This window comes from Eschrichtius robustus, chromosome 7 (genome assembly GCF_028021215.1).
Source record: "Eschrichtius robustus isolate mEscRob2 chromosome 7, mEscRob2.pri, whole genome shotgun sequence".
NCBI lineage: Eukaryota > Metazoa > Chordata > Mammalia > Artiodactyla > Eschrichtiidae > Eschrichtius > Eschrichtius robustus.
Window position 1 is genome coordinate 10,343,015 of NC_090830.1, and position 23,027 is coordinate 10,366,041.

At 43.6% G+C, this 23,027-nt stretch overlaps 2 protein-coding genes across 5 annotated transcripts in view; one reads left to right on the forward strand and one right to left on the reverse strand.

Moving 5' to 3' along the window:
* Positions 1 to 9,043, forward strand: part of B3GALNT2 (beta-1,3-N-acetylgalactosaminyltransferase 2) — a 52,035-nt gene extending 42,992 nt beyond the window's left edge. Inside the window, exons 8-13 of one of the 2 annotated variants that reach the window (XM_068547574.1) lie at positions 1,353 to 1,536; positions 3,941 to 4,066; positions 4,657 to 4,816; positions 5,450 to 5,506; positions 6,776 to 6,917; positions 8,612 to 9,043. In XM_068547574.1, the coding sequence (XP_068403675.1) occupies positions 1,353 to 1,536; positions 3,941 to 4,066; positions 4,657 to 4,816; positions 5,450 to 5,506; positions 6,776 to 6,913 (665 nt within the window). In that variant the 3' untranslated portion in view covers positions 6,914 to 6,917; positions 8,612 to 9,043. Of the gene's footprint in view, positions 1 to 1,352; positions 1,537 to 3,940; positions 4,067 to 4,559; positions 4,636 to 4,656; positions 4,817 to 5,449; positions 5,507 to 6,775; positions 6,918 to 8,611 lie in introns of those variants that run through there. The other variant, XM_068547576.1, reaches the window with a different exon arrangement.
* Positions 1 to 23,027, reverse strand: part of TBCE (tubulin folding cofactor E) — a 93,325-nt gene that overhangs the window by 2,619 nt on the left and 67,679 nt on the right. For 2 of the 3 annotated variants that reach the window (XM_068547571.1, XM_068547572.1), the window contains exons 6-17: positions 19,342 to 19,441; positions 18,046 to 18,148; positions 16,583 to 16,659; positions 15,187 to 15,282; positions 14,579 to 14,643; positions 14,421 to 14,485; positions 13,897 to 14,049; positions 13,198 to 13,351; positions 11,695 to 11,763; positions 11,085 to 11,144; positions 8,596 to 8,687; positions 8,127 to 8,423 (exon numbers count right to left, since the gene is read on the reverse strand). In XM_068547571.1, the coding sequence (XP_068403672.1) occupies positions 8,331 to 8,423; positions 8,596 to 8,687; positions 11,085 to 11,144; positions 11,695 to 11,763; positions 13,198 to 13,351; positions 13,897 to 14,049; positions 14,421 to 14,485; positions 14,579 to 14,643; positions 15,187 to 15,282; positions 16,583 to 16,659; positions 18,046 to 18,148; positions 19,342 to 19,441 (1,127 nt within the window). In that variant the 3' untranslated portion in view covers positions 8,127 to 8,330. Of the gene's footprint in view, positions 1 to 8,126; positions 8,424 to 8,595; positions 8,688 to 11,084; positions 11,145 to 11,694; positions 11,764 to 13,197; positions 13,352 to 13,896; positions 14,050 to 14,420; positions 14,486 to 14,578; positions 14,644 to 15,186; positions 15,283 to 16,582; positions 16,660 to 18,045; positions 18,149 to 19,341; positions 19,442 to 23,027 lie in introns of those variants that run through there. The other variant, XM_068547573.1, reaches the window with a different exon arrangement.

A 23,027-nucleotide genomic window follows, 5' to 3' on the forward strand; every position in this document is an offset into this window, starting at 1 on the left:
ATTTGCTTCCTTTCTTTGTTTTCAGAGAAATAAGGTGTTACAGATAACAGTTGAAGCCCCTTCCCTCCCAGTACTTCCTACCCCCCGTTCCTCTCCCTTCCCCTTGGACAGGAGACCACTGTCCTGAAACTCATGTGTACGCTTCCCATTCTTATTTTTCTACTTTCTACTACATGCATGTGTATACAACTTTTAATAACATACAGTTTTGATTAAAGTATTTTATAATTTATACCTGTGGTATCACATTATATATATCAGTTGGCAAGATACTTTTTCTCACTCAGCATTATTTTTTAGTGCCATTCCTCTAAACATCCAAGATCAGGTTAATTTTTTAAAAATTTATTTTATTGAAGTATAGTTGATTTACAATGTTGTTAGTTTCTACTGTACAGCAAACCAATTCAGTTACACACACACACACACACATACACACACACACTCTCACACGTTCTTTTTCCCATTCTTTTCCATTATGGTTTATCACAGGATATTGAATACAGTTCCCTGTGCTCTACAGTAGGGCCTTGTTGTTTATCCATCCTATAGATAATAGTTCGCATCTGCTAGTCCCAAACTCCCAATCCATCCCTCCCCCATCCCCCCAGCCCTGGCAACCACAAGTCTGTTTGTTCTCTGTGTCTGTGAATCTGTTTCCGTTCTGTAGATGAGTTCATTTGTGTCATATTTTAGATGCCACATATAAGTGATATATCATATGATATTTGCCTTTCTCTTTCTGATTTACTTAATATGATCATCTCTAGTTCCATCCGTGTTGCTGCAAATGGCACTTCATTCTTTTTTATGGCTAATAGTCGTGTGTGTGTGTGTGTATACACACACACCCCACATCTTCTTTATCCATTCATCTGTTGATGGACATTTAGGTCATTTGCACGTCTTGTCTACTGTAAATAGTGCTGCTATGCAGGTTAATTTTTTTAACTGCTGTATTCCATTATGTGAATATACCACAGTTTAACCATTCTCCTCTTGGTGGGTATTGAGGCTGGTTCAATTTTTTCATTGTCACAAACAATGCTGCCATAAATACCCTTGTGAATGTGTAAAATAATGTCTCTGGGGATGCATACAAGTGGACTTAGCGAGTCAAACAGTCCGCACAGCTTCAGCCTAACTAGGTACTGCTGAATTGCTCCCCGCAGTGAGTGTATCCCTTTATTCTCCACCAGCAATGTGTGGCAGTTCCCATTTCCCTACCTCAGAGTTCCTAACAACTGTGTTCTGTTAGGTTACCTTGGGAGGAGGGTTAATGCAATAATGTTACAAGTTCTGGGTCTTAAGTTTGCAATAGCCTTTTTCTTCAGCTCTCTTTTCCTTCTTAGAAGGTGATGCTCTCTTAAAAAATCTTCATTCTCGCCCTCGAAGACTTCTTGATCATATAAGCAATCTCCACGAGGAGGATGCCTTACTGAAGGAGGAAAGCAGCCTCTATGATGATATTGTGTTTGTGGATGTTGTTGACACTTATCGAAATGTTCCTGCAAAATTATTGAACTTCTATAAATGGTAGGTTTTAAAAATGTTGGGTAGGTATTGTTTTATTTTTCTTTTGATGTAGAAACAATTTATCAACATCAAACCACTGAGATTTTTAAAAAAACAAACCTAAGAGCACTGTGCACCTGGGACGTGATCTGTTGTACCCTGGTTCTTTGTGAGGACTGATCTTCTAAAATGCTGCTGCTTTATTATTTCGATGAGCTGATCCATAATGTGAACACTATTAATGTATCAAAAACAAACAAGGCAAAAGTTGATTCACTCTGAGTCATGCCTACTTACATAGTTGTCTTGAGCCAACATTAGGTGAAAATCAGTGAGTTTGAAAATGGCCTATCTTCAGGCATTTTCATACCCACCCACCTATATCCCCCATTTACACCCAGGTTACTGATCTGAATTCCATTCAGCTGAACATCCACATTGTATTTCCTTTCTCTCCTCCAACCCATTTAAAAACTACCTGCCCTAATTCCAGAAGCTTTAATAAGATGAAATTCAGCAACCCTTATAGTCTACCATATTGTTAACTTCCCAGACCCTCCAGTATTTCTTGGATCTTGGTTGTAACTCCTACTTTTATTATAATACCACCACCAATAATATACTATAACAGTGACTCTTCTTAATTGAATACATGTAGTTGTTAATATTATTGTTACTCTAGGGTCCCATAACTTGCTGTGAGCCCCCTGATACTGTCTACCCTGACTGTAGAACTGAAACCTTCTCTTTCTGTCTAGACCAAACCCATAAAGTATATTCACGTCTTTTGTCTTTTCTTTTTTAAAACTTTTATCAGGGAACTTGTTGCTCGGTGAGCCCCCAAGTCTGTCCCTTCTTCTCTGTTTTGCCCTGAGCAGAATGGGAAATCATCAATCCTCTTTGGATATAGTTCCCTGGTCCTGAGGGGTAGACAGTTTAGCTTATGGGCGGTAGTTTCATAGCTGGGGCAAGTCAGTGTTAATTCTGGAGTCATCTTGTGGGTAGAGGGCAGATATAAATGTGAGCTGGAAATGTGGGTATGCCTAGAATACCAGAATTAAGTTTGACAGCTGTAGTAAGAGAAAGAACCTTCTTTTAGCTCAAGGTCACCAGTGGGGTTCCTGTTATGGGTCGGCCAAGGCAAGGGCGAGGGTGTAAAGAGGTGGAGTGGGAATGGGGGTCCAGGCAGTGGGAGGTCAGGACTGCCGAGTTCTAGGGCTTTCTATAAGGGAGCTGACTCCCAGTTGTGGAAGTTCAATTTGGTCTAATTACTACCTTCAGTTTAAGTTTTGTCTCTTCTACTACTTGCGTATCTCTGTGATCTTGGCCTCTCTCCGTAGTCTCTCTGCCACTGTCTGTTCTGGGCCATCGTGTGCACCTGGAACACTGCAGTGACCTGACAGGCTGTACGTCTGGACCCGCTTCCCAGTAGCCCATCCCCCCATCTACCCTCCACATCGTAAATGACATCTTTATTTTTCATTCATCTTTATTCAGGTGATCCATCAGTGACCTCGGTGTCCTTTATCATAAAAGTTTATTTCTAATTAGCAAATATTATGTATGGCCTATGCTATTAACTAGAAATGCACTTTAGAAACGTAGGGTTATGCTTTTTGTTGTGGACCCATTGTTAAATTCACCATTTTGTGGCCTAATGAAACTTTCTCCAGATTTCTTTAATTCAAATTTCTGTCTTCTGACCGGTTCCCTCGCAAGCTCTGGGTAAAAGAGGTACAGGGATTGGCAGTGTGAAATCAAAGAGTCAATTTTGTCTCTCGTTGCCATTATATATTTTTTAATGTCTAGATAAATGAAATCACCCTCTTGTGCCTTCCAGAAGGTCATCTGTAATAGCTGAATTACTGGAAATCGTTTCCAAGGGAAAATGTATTTCAGTGTTATAACTCAGCATTTTAAACACTGTAAAAAAACCTGAGTGTACTATCAATAGCAGCTTGGAACACATCCTGTTGTATGACAGTGTTCTGTGTGAGAGGCCAGTTATGGCATCTGTCCCCTCATCTGCGTGGCCCTCTCATTAAGAACGCAAGGGGCAAGGTTCAGATGCTTAATAGGCATGCTGGCCTGACCTGGGCAAGGCCTGAGAAGCATTTGTTTGATTATATATTCTACTTAAGCCAGATCTTTTTTTCATTGTATTCTTTTTTCCTTATACCTTTTAAAGTTGGTGTGGCACCTCTCTGTTATACCCGTTTGTTAATATTAAGTGAGGATTGTAGCTGGCAGCAGCGATGTTCTGTTAGAGCAGATGCTCCCAATATTGGATGGATAAAAGCTGGACAAGCATACAGATAGTACAGGGCCAGTTTTCATTAAGATGTTAGCAGTGTCACCACATTGGTGCTGCTTTGTTTCCTCGTATGGATGCCCTGACTTTCATATCCCCCCCTTTCGCTGACAGGACTGTGGAAACAACCGGCTTTGATCTGTTGCTAAAGACGGATGACGACTGTTACATAGACTTGGAAGCTGTATTTAATAGAATCGCCCTTAAGAATCTGGATGGGCCTAATTTTTGGTGGGGAAAGTAAGTTAAACATTGTTAAGCGATTGGCGTTCATTTCATGCACTGAGCAAATGTTAATTTAGAATGAAATATACAAGTCATTTATCATAAGAAAAATGTGGTTGAAATAGGAAATTTCCCTCTTAGGCCCCTGGGTCACTATATTTTATTAATCTACAATTAAAGGGGAAAAAAACTCTCTTAAATGGAAAACCTCAGACTAATGTAATGGAGGGAAAATGATGTGGCTTTTATCCTCATGCCCTACATATTAAGTGCTACTCAAATTAGAAGCTGCTGTACATTAGAATAAATTTGTGACACATTTCTGAAACCATTTTCTGTCTTCAGGAATGCAATAGGGATTGGTGATTTTTCATTTATTTAAACTCCACAAATACAACTTGGAGAGAATTTAACATATCAGTCTTTTATATAAAACACCACTAGATAAATAATTCCTGTCCTTAGACGAAAACAATAATCTCTCATTCTTCTTTCCTTGCTTCTACAGCTTATTCCTTTGTAGTGATAATTAAGGACTCAAGCTTAACTAGTGGTAGGCTGTGTGTCAGAGCAACACAAAGAAGCCGACTCATGTTGCATGTCAGTTTCAGATTGAATTGGGCCGTTGACCGAACCGGGAAGTGGCAGGAGCTGGAGTACCCCAGTCCTGCTTATCCCGCCTTCGCGTGCGGCTCAGGGTATGTCATCACCAGGGACATCGTCCGCTGGCTGGCTGGCAACTCGGGGAGATTAAAGACCTACCAGGTAATTAAGGATTTCTGACCTAAGAGTACACTCACCAAACAAGTTTTATCCCACTCAGTATTCCATCATTAAAAGCACAGCCAGCTGATCTTGGGGAGAGGCATGTTATTCATTCTAGATAGGAGTCAGCCCTCAAAGGTTAGGGATATACTCCTATCCCTCAAATCTTGGCTCTAAGTTCTATTCCTAAATCTTTGAGCCTTCTGTTATGTTTTCAGCCTATATTTAAAGGTATAGTCCCTAAAGGAATGTAAAGATTTATATTCATAAGAAGGAAGACTAAGCAAGCTTAAGACTAAAAGCTTGCTTTTTTGCTGATTGCGAGATAGCAAATAAATAAATAAAACTCTGCCTGGTTCTTAGATCCAGTGCATCTTTCATACTGTTAGTGCTGGAAGTTTAGGGTCCACGAGAAGAGGGGCTGGCTGCTTACTTAGTGTGTATAGTCATAGACTCCATTGTGGTGTGTGTGTTTCGTGTATCAGTGTTATAATACATCCTCAGCACTGCATATTAGAATAATCACAAAACAAAGAAGTAGAAAGATTACTTACGGGAATGGGTGTGGCATTGTCTTTATAGATGAAATAGCATTTAAATGTTTACATTTTAAACTTTATGGGGCCTGTGCAGGGTGAAGATGTAAGCATGGGCATTTGGATGGCAGCCATAGGACCTAAAAGATACCAGGTAAGCAAGCCTGAGTGGGGCTGGCCTCTGGGTTCTGAAGAGTTCAGCGAGGTTTCTCTATCATCAAACCTTGGGCAGAACAGTGAATGGAAGGTCTTCTGGCATCGTTACTGTGCTCTTGATCTAATTCACAATAATCTGCCTAGATCTCATACAATATTTTTCTGAGTCTAAACCAAAAGGAAATGTTTTGAATGTAAGTTCTCCTACTCACAATGAATTAAGTTTTTATACATTTGATCAGAAATTCTTTGCAGCTTTAAAACTTAAAAGAATCAGCTGACTTCAGATTCTGGCAGTGAGGTGGCGCCACAGAACGTGACTCCAGCTGCAGGCCCACCCAAGTGCGGGCTACGGTTCCAGATGCTCAGGGGAGACTCTCTCCATCCCACCCGTCCAGGGTCAGGGCGGAGACACACAGGCCTCCTCTGTTTCCTTTAATACCCCTGGAGGCTCTCGGCCCCCAGGGGCACAGGGCTCTGTAGGAAGGAGTGGTCAGTCTCCTGTCCCCAGGCGTGGCCTGTACAAGGCACACGCTGACCCCAGGCCCTTCCTTCTACTCTCCAGTTTCCTCTCCTTTGCCACCAGTTCAGCCATCCTTTAAAAAGACATTTTTTATTATATCCCTCCTTTTTATGTTCTCAAAGTGAATGGGATCTGTATTCTGCTATATTTGCTGGAAACAGAAGCCAGTCCACGGAGCTGGGAAGTAGGCTGGTGGGTGAAAACTCCGACTCTGAGTCTGACAAGACTCCATTTCGATCCTTCCTACTCAGCCTACCAGCATGAACTTCACCGTGAGCAAGTTTCTTCACTCTTAGTTTCTCATTTGTAAAAAGGAAATAATTCCTACCTCACAGGGTTATTGTGAGAATTAAATTGGATAATATTTATAAAGCACTTGGTATTGTCCCCTGAATATTGTAACCATTCCCTCAGTACTTGCTGTTGTTCATAATGCTATTTGGCCACCTCTTCTCCAGTAGCAAATACGAAACTCTGCATTTGTGGTTTCCACACCCTCTCTTCATAGAACACCCTTTGCAAACTCTTAATGCACACACTGCACTGTTTCTTTATTCCACAGCCTCAGGGTCACCGGTGTGTGCTTTTCCTGTCCCCCACAAACTGAGTGGGTTCACACATACACTTGTCTTTGAAATAACTTCAGCCTCACTGGGATCTGGAAGCTCCTGTATGCACGCTTTCAGCTGTCTTCCAGCAGGGTGTCAGGGCTCCCAAATCAGCTTTTGTTTCATTTTTCAACAGGACAGCCTGTGGCTGTGTGAGAAGACGTGTGAAACAGGAATGCTGTCTTCCCCTCAGTATTCTCCGCAAGAACTAACACAGCTGTGGAAACTGAAGGAGTTGTGCGGTGATCCTTGTCGGTGTGAAGCAAGAGGATGATGAGGTCAGTTCGCAGTGTTAAAAGGTCAGGGTGGGTGAATGATGATCTGAGCGGAAGTCTGAGGAAAGCCCAAGGTTTGGCCGCAGATTATATGGTCTTTCAGGATAGTTCTTGGCTGGCAATTTCACAGGTCACCAATGTGGTATTTCTTAACATTTGCACAAAATTTCCTTTTTAAAAATCAACAGATACTGTAGTGTAAGAAAAAAATTACTTATATATTGGAAGATGATTTGAAAAATACCAAATTGTTTATAAAAGAAAAAAATATTTCCAAGTCCTAGTGCATCATTTCTGTTAGTGATTTATTACCTATCAATCATTTTTGGTTAAAACTTGGCCTAGTTCAGAAATCTTGAGTAGTAAGAACAAGTTTGAATTTCAACCTAGATTGCAGAATAGCTCTGGATAGCGTAAGGATAATTAAGGGCCAAAAAGAACTCACAGAAATGCTGTGTGATCTGTGATCACGTATGAGCAGTGGTCACTGATACCAAAGTCAGGGGTTTCTTGAAATCATGTCAGATTTTGTGGATCTCTCAATGAAGTGGGCAACTTGAAAAGGAACCAATGTAATGCTGAGTTTTGGACCTTGGTTTTTAAGTTCATTTATTAAGTGGACTAATTCCACCCAAGTTTCCTTTTGCCATTTAACGTAAATCCTGAAGATCACAGCTTAGTACTCCTATTTTCTTTAAAGTGCTAAAATTTTGTGAATATAAGTAAAATCAAACACGTCTCAGGGTTCTTAATGCCATAGGGAAGGATAGTTCTAAATCCTTGGCATTGAAAGCATCTTGCTTTTCTTCCTTTCATTGCCTAATGTTTACCTCATGTAACTGAATTTCAGTCAGCACTAGTAAGCTTCTGTAGAAGAATGTCGTCTCAGTTTAGGTATAACTGTAGGGAAAAGCATGTAATTAATTTTTGTAAGTACTCAAAAAACAGTGCAACTGAGAAGAGAAATCATAGCATTTGTGCTACATAGAGGATGTGCTTCCTTCAGTTTAAGGGACATTTCCCAAAATGACCAACCAAATCATTTTAGTAACCTTTTAAACCAGTAGTGTCAATAGCGGATTCCATTAAAACTGGTCTTATGAAGACATTAACTGTGTTCAGATTTTCTTAGACTAGCGAGGTTCTATTTAGTATCTAAATCTTCTCATAATGAAATACAGTCATGAACTATGAAATAAACTCTGAAAATCGTTAATAGGTGCAAAGCCTTTATTAGGGCTGTTATATACAAGCCTGGAAACGGTCTCTTCCCTATGAAAAATACAGCTGTTTTACACTTAGGGCAACTTGTAAAACCTCATTTTGTTTGGACCAAATTGGCCCAATAAGTCATTTATTTCCAGTGAACCCCAGTCACGATAAACGGTCTAACCTCTGAATTTTATTAGTTGGCTGTTACCATCGCACTAATAGATAGTCTCCATTTTCCACAGAATAAAACTGTAATGACTGTTGATCATTTTCTAGTTCAATCTCTCTGCCCGGCATCTAAAATTAGACAAAGGGGTGCGGGTGATTAAGACAGATGTGACGAAACCTCCCCCAACAAAGATGTATGGTTTCCATTTAGAATCAGACCATGTTACGTAGAGACATAGCTTAGTAGCAAGTCATACTGTGGGGAACTCGACTTGACTTTGTGTTTTGCTGGGCAACTTACTTTGGGACTTTCGTAGGACAACAGAAGTTCTGACACAGGAACTTTGAGAAGACGTGACAGCAAGCCTTTCACCTTTTGAATTGTCATGGATTCTATCAAGGAAAAGAAAAACCATCAAGTTCTCTCAAAGGACAGTTACCTGTAAAATGAGCTCACGTGACAAGACCACAACTGTAATGACAGCTGTCACTGTCATTTCCTACTGTCAATGTACCCAGGTAAATGATCGGGGAACGGCTCACCCACCACGTGGGCCACCGGATCACAGTGTCACCACTTAGGGGGTCGTTTGGGAGGCTGGGGGAAACGGAGCCGATGTTTGACCTAAGTGCCCTTTGATGATGAGTTTTCATACCATTTCAGCGGTGTTTAATATTTCCTCCTTAACCTGAATAAACCAGAAATCATATTCTCAGCACAGAAGAATAAACGTGAGTGAAATTACTAACTTTTTAAACCTTTGTGATTACTTACTTACTTACGAGTTACTGAGAGAACGCTGGCGTGGGGCTCGGGCGCCATGAGGACGCGTCTCAGTCTCTCTGGCTTTAGTTTCCTCCTCTGTAAAGTGAGGTGTAGACTAATGATCCACAAGCCCCCTTCCGGCGCTCCCAGTCTGTAATCATTGTGGTTTATGTGTGTAATGCGATACACATACAGGGGACCACCAGGCATGGGAATGTAACTTAATGAGGAAAAGCTTCGGTTTGTTCAGAAAACACTATGAACTTCTCTCCAAAGATGGGTGTGGTAAATACTGGATGTCTGATTATGAGCAATACAGTTTCTTTGAAGCTTTAGCTGGAGGTACAGCAATAGTGTGGTGTTCCTACAACGATCACATGTATTCAAACAAATATTTTTCTATCAAAAATAATTTTTGTAAAAGCTGTTTTTATGCAACTTGTGATAATAAATGTTATCTTTATTTTAGAATAAAAACTGGCCCTTTTCTTGTTTATGTATTGAATATAGACACTAAATAGACTACAGTGTCGATTACCATAATTTGCTCTTTTATTTGTGAATATATGATTGATAGATAATCTTGTCCTTTCAAAAGATTTAGGTGGACTGGCTTTCCTTGTGCAGAGGGTGGTTAGTGCTGGCTTAACTCTGACTGCTGAGTTCAGAGAATATAGGACTCAGATTTGGAATAGCTTGAAGCATAATTATAATTTCTCTGGATTATTCTTATCTCTGCTAGTTCCAGCTGAAGACGAATGAAACTCAGACCGTGAACACCGTGGGAGGTGGGGGAGGAGCCACCAGCCCATCAGCCCGGGATGGCGCTCTCCACAGTCCCTGACCCAGGGGGCTCTGTGCCTTCCCAGGGGAAGCCCAGAAAAGGAAACTTAACACAGCCCTAGCGAGAACATTCTTGAGCACGTTCCCACAAGTTGATTTCACGTAAGAGAAGGAAAAATGCAAACACGTCCAAAGCTAACAACTTTTAACAAAAACTCCTGGTCCTCTCCCACTCGTCTGTCCCCATGCACGCCCTTACTGACAGTAGTTAAGTCTGAAAACAGAATAATGAAGCGGGGACCACTCATTTTAATTCATCATTATGTAACAGTAGCAACATTACATGGTCACAGGCATAGAAACTGGATTTCTAGTAAGTAAAAATGGAGCAATACTGGTACACTGATACTAGATGATGTTTCTGGATCATAAAGGTACTTCTTTGGGCACAACCAAAGCCTTCCATAAGCAATACCATGATATGCTTGTTTTATTTGATAAAAATGAATTAAAAAATCAATGTGAATTCACTGCACTGACAGGGAAACAGAAGGGTATTTCACTAGAGTCATTTACGGTAATAGATATTTTATTCCTTCTTCAAATCCTCACTGTGCTAAATTTAGCTGTTTATATTTTAGTATTTAACTGTGAATCAAGTTTAATCTTGAGATTCAGACTGTAATTTTTCTTTTGAGTGACAGTTTAAGGTAAGTTACATTGATCTAATTTGTTGACATAAAAGTATTTTCCAAATAAAACAAAATCAGTTCCAATAGCATCAAGGTTTAAAGTTCTGAAGTAGTTTTTTTCAAAGAAACCCATTTCAAGTGTGTCCATTAAAACAGCGTCCAAGAGCTGTCTCTGCAGGGGGCTCCTGACTGGTTACGGAATAGAAAGCACCCAAGCCCAGTGCCAGAACATCTCTGGCCTAGGAAAGCCCCCGGGGCAGCAGTCTGAGAACTAACCAGCAGAGGGCCTGGGGGAGGCCCCGAAGGGCGAGCGCTCCCATGCTACTGCCTCTGGCTGAAGAGGCAACCACAACTGTTCTCTAGATGAGCTGAAAGTTATGCGAGACTTGACCTTTCAGGGGGGAGTGATGTTATTAGCATGGTGTTAGCATCTTAGAACGTAAAAGCCCACAACTTCAGAAATGAATGAAATGTTTTACTTCCAGCCACCTCGTGTTGAGGGCCAGCGATTCAGAAGCATAAGCAGAGGAGAGAGAGACTCATTCTTACCTGGCAGTCGTTTCTCTATGACTTTCTGATCAAGTTGATTAGGATGTTTTATCTTCAGTGCTTGAAAGAAAAAAGGAAAGAGACGAATTGAGCCCTGCTGTAGGAAGGATTTACATCACATGCACGTTACCAGCCATGGCCAAAGGATGCAGCTCTTCATACAACTTGGCTCAAATCCCACTAAAGGAATAGGATGCTTATTGATGTTTAAAATTCCTTCTATTAATACTTCACTGAATTACTAACAACAACAAAAAAGAGCTGGACCAACATTCTACGGCTTTCCCGTTTCTCCTTAGTACTTCTTTCCTAACGGTTTATCTAGGTTTTCAAGTGTAAGAAAAGCCACGAATTTCCAAATCACAATTCAGTTCACTACTCAGATACTTCCCACATGTGCAACACTGTTAAATGAGTTTAAAGAATGGGAACTGCTAACATGTTCAAAATCAGAATTTAGATATGTTTGAGAGTCATCATTTCTTTAAAAATTGAACTACTCCTCTAGGTACTTACTTAAAAGAAACAATCCCTATTAGGTCATCACTATCTATTTCAGCATCTAAGGACTCGAATACAAATAAGCGGTCTTTGAATGTGGGGTTCTTACTTAGTAGCTGGTTTTTGAGCAAAAATGGTTGTTGCACTTTGAGTTCCCCATCTTCAGGTGCACCATATTCTGTTTAAGGAGAAATGAAAAAGGATGAATGATAAACCAAAAGGCCACCGTAAGGGAAAAAAAAAATGTACAGGTTAAGTGTCAACCTAGCCTTTTCCTTTCCCAGGATGAACCAACCCAGCAGCAGCTGGATGCGAACCTGGGATCTGCTTCCTTTTACTTGGTTACCGGTTTAGTGTATTTTTTGGAGGGATGGACAGACGGCAACGGCTGCCAAGTCTGGAACCCTCCTGTCTTCCGTGCATCCCATCACTGGTCCCTAGAGACAAGAAGAGGCTGTGCCTGCAAATACTCAGAACGCTGGTGCGAAACTTCACCTTTGGTCATAGTTCCCTTTGTTTCTGGGACCTGAGAGAAACTCGACTCACAAACACCTTCGCCAGGTTTCAGCCAGTTCGTGCAGGGCTGCTCTGGGCGCCCAGAACCACCGCTGCAAACCAGGTCCCCTGCCAGGAAAAGCAGCCCCTTTCTCCTCCTCTCACTTCTGCCAGGACCGCCAGGGACAAAATGTCTATAAATACCCTCCACACGGCTGCTTTGTATTCTACATTCTTAGTGCGGAGATAGTGAGCCATACCTGCAGGGCTGCTTTAGAGCCTTCCCTGCCCTGCCCCCGAGTGATTCAGAATTCACCTCAAGTGGCCAGGAAATCGGGCCAGCTAATGGAGTCATTTGAAAGCAGTTCCCACGGGAAGCTTCTCTTCCTTAAAGATAACGTTCCAGCCTGAAGTGTTCATGCAGCGAGCTTCTCACATTATTAAATATATAAAAAAGAAAATCGCATAAGAGTGAAATTTGGAATAATAATGAAATCAAAATAAAATGGAAAGTACAGCAGGGACAAAGAGTCCTGAAGTCAGAGCTTCAGTGTCCAAGGAGCCGGGCTGGAGGTCAGGAAGCACCTTGCACACCAGGGGCCACGACTGGTGGGCCCTCCGAACAGAGCGCTCAGGAAAACAACTACACTCAGCTCTCATGAACATTAAAGTTACCTGGGGAGCTTAAAAAATACCAACGCCTAGGTTCCACGTTAAATGCTCTTCATTTTAAAAATTCCCTAGGGTATAGCCAGGGAATGAGATGACCTGGAGGCCTTCCTGCCCTTCCTAAAGTAGGAAGTGGGACCCACCTCCTGAAATCGAAGTTCATTGAGTAAATGCTAAGATGAGAAGAACTTCTGCTTAAGAGCTGCTTTCCCCTCCTCCTGCTAAGAGATGCTGCAGATTTACCTTCTCTAAAGACAACTCTTTAATTATTTATCTGCTCCCAACTATCTGCTGGAGCCCCTACTGTCCATTTAGATGAGTATAAAAAAGCCCCAGTGGAGAAAAGCTACAACACTGAGGACCTCCTCTGACACCCAAAGGAAACTGTGTCCTAGTGGACAGTCCCCCCGCTCCGAGCCCCGTGAGGGCCCTGGTGCACAGTACGTACTGAGGCAGAGTGACTGGTATCTAGGATGGGCTGCAAGAAATTCCTCGTTTGGTCTGTTTTTGTCTGGATCTTGATGTCCACCAGCCTTTTTCCATTCGTTTCCGAATGCTTTTCGGTAATCAAGCTCAGCCCCACGCCTTTCCTCTCGTTGAATCTATATGGATGTGAAATAAAAGCAGGTCTATTAAAGCACTTTTCTAACGAGTGTGTCTTACACCCTGTCCTTTCTCCACCGCCTACCCGTACAGAATAATAAAACTGAAAGGAACAAGAATATATTTCTACCTTTCCTTTTTAACGTTAACAGAATCCAGGAGTTTCTTCAAAAAGAAAAGTGGATTTCAGTTTTATCCTTTTCTTCATGGGAGTATCTGGACTATGCCTGGGGCCCAAGGTCACAACATGAGGTCCTCAGCCTGGAGGAGCTGACTTACTGAGACAGTACCCAGTATTCCTCCCCTGCCTCAAATGACAAAAACTGGGCCTGCCAGGGCAGCTAAGCAGCGGTTTTCCCTGCAGGCATCTGAGTGTAACACCACCTCCCGAGGAGCTGGAAAAAACTGCCACTGAGAGGAAATAATACCATTTGGAGGAAACGACATCTGATACCCTTTACGATCTTCCACTGTAACTTCTCTTTACACTGGACCGTTTGGTTTCTAGTTTAAGAAACAACCTCGTCAGGACACCAGTACTCACTGCACACTTGTTCAGGGTCCTCAGCTGACCGATCCTGGCGATGATGAACTGCCGTGTGGTCTGTGCGTCTTTGCTGCTTTCAGTCAGGGGGTTTCTGGCGCAGGACAGCGTATGCAGACTCTGTAACTTATCCAGCTCGTTGAAAAACGACCACTGAAACCCAGCAAAAGAAAACATGAAAATAAACATGTTTCAGGCTAATTTTTCAGATTATTTGGACGAGCAGCAGAAGAGCAAAAGCCCCCAGTTCCACTGGAGGCACGGAATTTCACCAAGCAGCGAGCATCCACGAGGAAGACCACACATTTTACAACTGTGCCGTGTAAACTGACAGACGGGCTGGTTAAGTGCGAATTAATCTAGTTTCCTTCTTAATAGTTTTGGGTTTGTGTGAGGAGTTTCACTCCAAGGAAGCATTTCTCTTTCAATTTAAAATATTCTTTGATAGCAGGAACCTACAAACCGCATCATGAGAATGGAAATAAGTAATAATGTAAGTACATACATTCTGAAGAAGCTCTTACCTGTGATATCCGATTGTCATTTAGTACAAGGTATTGCAAGGAAGGAAACATTGATGTTTTGCACCCTAGAAGAAGGAGAATTAAGTTACACAGTAGAAGGGAAACAAAGCTGAAGTATGGGGGAGCCGGCAGAGGGGTTACTGAATAATCTCATATACCAATTCCAGCGTCTGGAAAATGTATAGAAGAAAGTCCAATGTCAGAAAGGATTAGTTGTTCTAATCTGAAATGTAAAAATGTTAAATTTGATTACACAGAACAATATAAAATGCTATGGGCTATATCAACCAGACTAGATTTGTAAATTTTTTCCTACACCCTAGGTTTTGATCCCATGAGAAATGCTTAGAAACCTTAAAGTCCAATCTAGGGCATGCAAAGTGGACTCTCTGTGCTACATTCTGATGATCCTGCCGTCATCAAACAATTCCTGGGCCTCCTGCTGTGCTAGGTGCTAAATGGGTGTCAGAGAGCAAAGAGACACAGTCTTACTTCCCAAAGTTCAATGAATGAAGACTTTGGTATCAGCACCAGGGCCAAATTATTCATTCTTCAATGATCTAGTACAGACACAGACTACACTGTATGTGGTTCACAAGTCAATTCTCTAAATGAATTCAAATAAAAATTTCCCAAAGGGAATTACTCAATTTGGGAATTCCATCATCATTATCATATTTCCACTGAGAAAGTATATATAGCATAGGATCCATTCACTAAAAATTTACTAAGAACTATTGTAATAGGCATTTTAGGAGCGGGTTACCTGGGCAGATATGCTATTAGAAACAGCTGGTTTTCATCAATTAATTGATTAGAAGAAAGGTCTAACAACTTGACCGTCTGTAGAACATCAGTCGGCCTGTATGGAAGATAAAATTTTTTCAACATAGATTTAATTTCTTAATTGTTTTCAAAGATATAGCCTTAAAATACCTGCATCTGGTGTTGAGAGGTCAGGGGGTGGGAGGCAAGTATATGATATGAGTATAAAAGGGCACCGTAAGAGATCCTAGTGGTAATGGGAATGTTCTGTCTCTCGACTGGACCAGTGTCCTAGTTGTGATACTGACCGTAGCTTTGCAAGACGTTACCAATGGGGAAACTGGGGGATGGGTACATGTGATCTCTGGGTACTGTTTCTTATAACTGCACGTGAATCTAAATTACCTCAAAATTAAAAGTTTAATTTTTAAAAAACTACATGTGCCTGTATAATAAATAAAATCATTCTCAACAGTAAATTTTCATTAATTTGAATCCTTTGAGAATTTGCTGTGAATTTGTCCATGTTTAAGTTTGTTTTACATACTAATGATACCAACACAAGAGGAAGATTAGGCAACATATTTAATCTACTTAAGACAACAAGCTTTTTACACACAGTCATCCCTCAGAATCCATGGGGGATTAGTTCCAGGACCCCCATGGACACCAAAACCTGAGGATGCTCAAGTCCCTTACATAAAGTGACACAGTATTTGCATATAACCTACACACATCCTCCATATATTTTAAATCATCTGTAGAGTACACCTAATACAATGTAAACAGTTCCAGTGCCCGGCAAATTCAAGCTTTGCTTTTTGGAACTTGCTGGAATTTTTTTTCCCCAAATATTTTCCATCTGTGGTTGGTTGGATCTGTGGATGCAGAACCTAGGGATATGGAGGGCTGTACTTTGGTACATTGACCTTAAAAAGATAATGCTAATTTAAAATCCATTATTTAATCCTTAGAGCATATCCTACAGAACTTCCACTTAGAAACAGAAGTTAAATACATTTATGTAAAACTAATACAATTCATGGCTTCAAAAATATTTAATTCAAGGCTTTCACTCTGATGGGGTTTCCTCAGTTAGAACCTCTTAGTGAAGTCTGAGTTGACATTCTAATTTGTGAAGGCAATGAATAATAAGCATTTCTCTAATTCTTATTTGCAAATCCTCCTAAAACTTAACGTTAGGTATAATTGAGATCATTTATTTATTCAGAGTGACTAAATGATATGCAGCTACTTGTCAGAGAGAGAATGATTATACCTCTTTACCCTTGAAGTTTGGAAAAACTATAATACATAAAAATGCTTTTGAATTAAAAAAAAAAAAAAAAAAGAATGACTAAATGGTGACCGATGCATTGATGTAAAACCCTGGTTACCTTTCTGAAATGACGATACTGTTGGACTCAAGGTACAGTTTCTCAAGGACAGGACACCCGGAGGCACAGCGGAGCACCTGGGGGGAAAGTCAAGTCAGGGTGAGGCGGCCTCGCTGGTCATTTTCCCCACGTGCTTATTACTAGAACCTCCACACGGATGCAGTTCAGCTACTGTTGTAGAAATAAGTGCCTTTGGGACTTCCCTGGCGGTCCAGTGGTTAAGACTCCACGCTTACAGTGCCGGGGGAACAGGCTGGATCCCTATTCAGGGAACTAAGATCCCGCATGCCGCGTGGGGCGGCCAAAACATAAAATGAAACAAGGTAAAATTAAAAAGGAAAGAAAGAAATGCCTTTGGACATTTTGTTACAGACTCTATCTCAGGCCGGGAGTGCCAGTGGACGGCTGATAAAATTACGGTGTTAAAGGGCCACGCTTTAATGACACGGGAGCACACTCTTCGGGCACCTGGAACCAACCAGGATAGGTATCAGCCCAACATTCAGGCATATCCTGACCTGTACAAAGTGGAACTGGAGATGGTGACCTCTTACGTTCTCATTATTGGATACAGTTTGTTTAACCAACGGAAGGAAACATGTGAAACGCCTTTCCTTACTTCTCAATGCCAATCTGGGTTTATAAAGAATGTACTAATAGGACAAACTTTCTCACAACAACTATTTCTACATTTTCTCACTGGACCTTTACTGCCATCTCCACCTCCAGAGTCTCTCCGTGCCCTTCCTTCCTGTTCTGGAGGGAGCAGCTCTCAAGGAAGGAGCCCTAGGAAGGAAGTCGGGCAGCTGTAGCCACGGACGGCCCAAGTGAAAGGCCACTTATCTCTTGGGGAGGTGCCCAGGTGGCACTTCACAGATGAACAGCTTTGCTGGGATGTACTTATCTGCACTTGGTTTGAAAGTGGAGTGTTCTGGGTGTGTGAAGTCAGTTAACCTCTGACAGAACTGAGTAGTACCAGATCTAAGTTCCAAAGGCTGCAGGGCCCAGGACCCACGAGTCCACTCTCAAACCCAGCTGTGTACACGAACAGTGGCTTCTAGGAGCCGAACTGCAAACAAGAAAAGGGTGTGAGAACCTTTCTGAGGCTCGGCCTCGGCCCTGAGAACACTCGTGGGGAAACTCAGGCAGCTAAAAGCTCAATCCAGAGCTATCTCTAAGGCTTTTCAAAGCTCAGCATGTACTTGGTGCAGACCATCAGGAGAGCCACTGCTCAGGAGACACCAGAACTCATCAGAGGCACCAAGAGAAACAGGATGGATTCTGAGATACCAAATTCTAACTATGAGGATTTTGTAACTCCTTTCTGTAAGGCCGTTTAAAGAACCCTATTATCTGGATAATAGGATGATTAAAATGAAGCCACCGTTGGGCTTCAATCCCCCATTAAACCAAGAATTTAAAACTGCTTATTACTGGGTAACAAACCAAAGAAATATGTTTACCTCCGTCCATGTAATTCCTATCCGGTTAAGGACTAAAACCTTCAGTGCAGAAAATGTTCCAGTTGGAGATGGTGAACTGGAGGGAAATTTTAGTTTGTTTTCACTGTGTAGAAGAAGAGACACGATGAGCTTATGGCGATAGAGGAGGCCCAACTGAGACAGTCACTGAAAGCAATAGTTTGGGATTTGATATGAGGAGTCTGGTTTGTTTCAACCTTAAAATGCGATTGTACTAAACACAAAGTGAGTCAAGACTGTCTAATTTTTAATAGTTACAAGATACAACTTGGTATCTGACATGCAGAGATGTGTTTATGGGGTTAGGGCCGCGGTGAGGCTGCAGATTTCCTGAAACACAAGGCTCAGGCATTGATTTGTGAGGTCAGCTTCTGGCTTTACAAGCTGCGGCTCTGGACACTGTAAAATTCAGTCCCGCTCTCAAGAGTCTTACTGACGTACTAGGTTGTGGGCTAGAATTCTGCTTCTAAACAGAGCCTGCTAATGGGATGGATGAAATAAATTACTGCCCTAAAGTTCTCTCTCAAGATCCTAATCTCAGAAGGTACCCCATATCTTTTTCTTTCTCAGAAGGTATCCCATCTTGACAGTCATTGTGAATGAAGATACTATTAAAGCCCTTATTTCCAGAAAAGGTGATGCCATGGGTCAGAGTACACTCTTTGCTCTATTTGGAAGGACAGCTAATTTAGGCCTGTCCATCTCCTCCACCGAACCTGCCTGAGCCAGGAACAACTCACCTGTACGTGTAAAGTTGGCTCAGGTGTGAAAGGGGGAGCCTGGCCGAGCCCTTGGAAAGTTAGGTTCTGAGATTAAAACTAATCAGATACTCAAGAAGGCCTGGAAAATTGTGACATTAGTAAAATACAGAGCTCAGTGAAAATTCCTTATCAGAACTGAATTAAGCAGCACCCCAATGAAATGACTCATTCCTAAAGCAATTAAGTGCTGGAAGGTTGAGAATGTACAAACACCTTTAATCACATCTCCTTCTCCCCACTTAAATATCAAAGTCCCCAGGTGGGCCATCTTCTATGGTCAGGCCTATAAGAAACATGAAGACCTTCCAGCTCAATATAGTAAGCCACCCCGCCGCGCTGCCCGCATCAAAAGTAAAACACGTTACCTATTAATGAATCACCTCAGGTGACCATTTGAAAAACTAGAATCATCAAAGACTATTAAGGAATAAGCTAAACTTAGATAAATTCAACTAAGCCGTCCTCCCCACGTCACTCCCACAGAGAGGCTGACAGTTAGGCAACCGCACGTTCATACCTGAGATTAAGGACTTCCAGGTGCTTGAGCTGGTCAGCAATATCTACGACTTCATCCCATGATGACAACAGGTTTTTTGACAAATCTATGCTTCTAAGATCTAAATGCACATGTTAAGAAACAGTAATATGGAAAGATTCATAAAAGACAGGATATTAATTACCTCAATTCTGGAACATGGGATTGTTCCCTTTTCACTTTATACCTTCTATTCTGCTTGAAATTTTTTCATGAGCACATATTACTTTTACCCATTTTAATCATCCAGCTGTTCATCCAGAAACTAAAAAGTTCATTGTCACATGCTGCAAGCTTGAGACAGACACAGACAATCAAACGAGTGAGAACCAAATGTCAACGCTAAACCATTCTAGCATTATCCGACAAAAAGAGAAAAACCAACAGTGATGGCAATTGTGATCATCGAGCACCTCAGGTGCGCCCATGGGCCTTGCCCTTGGCACTGAGGAGCCCCTGCAGCCCCACACCAAGCACATGCATCTCCTCCTGGAGGGCACCGCTGAGCTCTGTGCTGCAGGAATCCCCAAGTAAGGAGAGGCACCTCCGGGGGCCAACAGGGTTAGCTTGGACACATGTTCAAAAGTGCTAAGAATGGCCTGCAATTCAGAGGGTCTCCTGTGGATTGGACGGAGTGAGTGTGACACCCACCGTCCCTGGTACAGGAATCCAGAGGGGGTAAACCAGTAGAACAGAAAGAGAAAGGCACCTGATGCCAGGGGGGAGTGGTGGCAGTGCCATCAAGAGGCCAAACCCCTGGGCAAGAGACAGAATGAGGCTTGGAGCAGGACTGGACCAGCTCAAGGAGAATCTTACATGCTACTCTGATACGTATAGAAGATGTTCAGCTCATTCCTCTATTCTGCAAATAATGATTGGGGGCCAGGTGTCTAGCAGTGAACACGTCGATCACTAAGCATGTGCATCTTTGGTGTGCCAGATACAGACACATATCAGAGTACCAGCGCCGGGCCTGCAGCAAAGGGGGTGTGCGAGGAATTTATACACGTTGCTCACGGAAGACCACCTTCTCTATAAGGTGATATGTGAGCAGAGAACTAAAGGAAATGAGGGAATGCCATCCTGGAGAAGAGCATCAGGGCAGAAGGGATGACATAAGCAAAGGCCCGGAGGTCGGAACAGGTTTGGCCTACGGCCGGGACGGCATGCTCCCGTGTGCCCGGGCAGAGGGGGTGGCAGTCTGGAAGGGAGGTGCCCGAGGCCTCGGGGGCCAGGCCAGATCACAAAGGGCCTTGCAGGACCTTTGTTAGTCTCTGCCTGAAAGGGGAGCTACTGGTGTGAGCGGATTTAGGCCTTTAAAAGGTCACTCTGCTGCTGTGCTAAGGAACAGACTGCAGGGAAACGAAGACGGAGCAGAAAGAGGAGGTGGCCGGTTCCTGAGCAATCCGGCTCAGACCAGACTGGGGCGCTAGAGGGGATGGGGATGTCGGGTTGGGTTTGGTGTCCTAACAGGAAAGCAGAGCTGCTGGGACTTGCCGCTGGATTCAGATGAGAGAGGTGAAAAAAAGGAAGAGTTACATTAACTCCAAGGTTTTTGGCCAGTGCCACTGGAGCTGCCCTTCACCGAGACAGGAAAGACTACAGATGAGCAGGTTTCAGGGGACTTAACGTCCCGGTGTGTTCAATTCGTGATGACCACGAGACACCCAAACAGAGGTATCAGGTACACAGCAGGCAGACAGGTCTGAGAGGGGAGGGGTCTGGGCTAGAGGCCGAAGTGCAGGAGCCCGGCATCTGCAGGCTGCACACGTCTCCTCAGGAGCAAGTGTAAACAGAGAGGCCAAGGGTCAGGGGTCTGAGCCTGGGGCGCAGCGACCTCTGCAAGAGAGACTGAGGAGGACAGGCCGATGCAGGAAAGAGAACCAGGATCAAAGAACAACAACTACCTGCATCCCGCGTGGTCCACTGGGTGCCGGAGGCATTCTCCTTTATCACGGAAGGAAAGAACGGAGGCGCAGAGCAGTCAGTGACCGTGCCGCCTGGTGCAGACAGGTGTGAATTTAAACCCAAATCAGCCTCAATCCAAAGCCCATTTTCTTACAGCCCACTATGCCACAGGGCGTCTTTACGCATAAAACACGGAGAAAGTAGCTTTTAATAAAAACAGTGGTGTCAATCGACAGGGTTGGTTGAAGAGGAAAGCCTTTAGGCAGGTACCAGTTGGGAAGCTCCATGAGGTGGCAGGAAGAGGGAAAAGAAGGCAGTGGAGATGCACAGAAAGGGATGAACCCAACCCGGCCGGCACCGGCAAGCCAGACCCTGTGCCGGCTCCCGCTGGCTGTGGGTGAACTGGGGCCAGACAGCTAAGGACCGTTCTGACGGCTTTAAATGCTTGTGTTTTAGGCGGTCCTGTAAGCATCCACACAACCTCCTGCAGTTTGCTGGTGGGTGGCAGGCCTAAGCTATTTACTCTTCGGCTCTTCAGGGAACAGCTTGCCGGCTCCTGACCTAAGGAGACTCTAGAAGAACCCGGGGCGCAGCAGGGACTTGGAAATAACGCCCAGAACCCTGGGGGCAGGATTCTTATGCCCTACAGATGAGACACAGAGCAGCACGACGCGTCCAAGCTCCGGGTCTCACTGCCGGCAGAGTGAAGCTCAGTGGCGGAAACGGCAAAGAAAAGCTGGGCTTTTTTCCCCTAGTAGAACAACTACCACCTAAAGGTGCCGAATCAAACAGAAGGAGAAGCTGCTAGACACCAGCTGGACAGAGCATCCTCAGCAGCCACCTGGCCGAAAGCTCCCTCTGAGGGTCTCAAAGCCGCCGCAGGAGCAGAGGGGCTTGACCCCGACGTGGGCGTTCCCTCCGGTCCCCGCAGCGCGGCCCCTCGTGCCGCCCCGTGTCCCACGGCCGCTCCACCCTAGCCGCGGGCCCTCGTGCGAGGGCTGAGCGGGCCGTCTCAGGGCTGGCGGTCCAACTCCAGCCGCCCTTTGTTTCCACCACCTCTGCTAACTCTGGCCCATTAAGTTGGTGGGAAAGGGTTCGAGGCCACTCATTCTCCACTCACTCATGCTTTCCATTGTGTAGCGAGAATTACATATTTCTGCTAGTCTGTACAGAGCACAGGGACCACCTGCATTCTGATACCAACTCCAGACAGGCCAACAGTCGTGAATGTCGTCCCCACACGCGTGTGCACGCACACGCACACACACACACGCACACAGCCCAGGGAGTTCCTGGTGCTCTTGCTCCTGTGGGCAGAGGATCTTCCCCACGTTCAGAGCCACCTGGGGAGGCATCTCTTCCCCAGCGGAGCTCTCCAACCTGACACACTCCCACCACTGCCTTCAGCCCCAGCTGAGCGAATGACCTCAGAGAGGAATCAGCTTAAAAACGGTGACTGGATTAAACACACCAGGCAATCCTTCAACTTCGGGCAAGAATTCAATCAGCAAGTGCAAGGCATTCATCACCGAGTCTGCAGATATCGGCGGAGACTTGGTTATCTCACCAAACCTCATTGCCTCACGCCTTGGGGGACATTCTTCCCCAGCAGAGAGAGTGGGTATAAACAAACGAGACGCTGATTCCCCAGCACACTGCTGACAACTCCAATCAACCAAACAATTCACACGCCCAAACCCCTCTGCGGACCAGATCTTCTCTGTGTTGAAGATGAGCCTTGAACCGCCCGATTCCCAGTC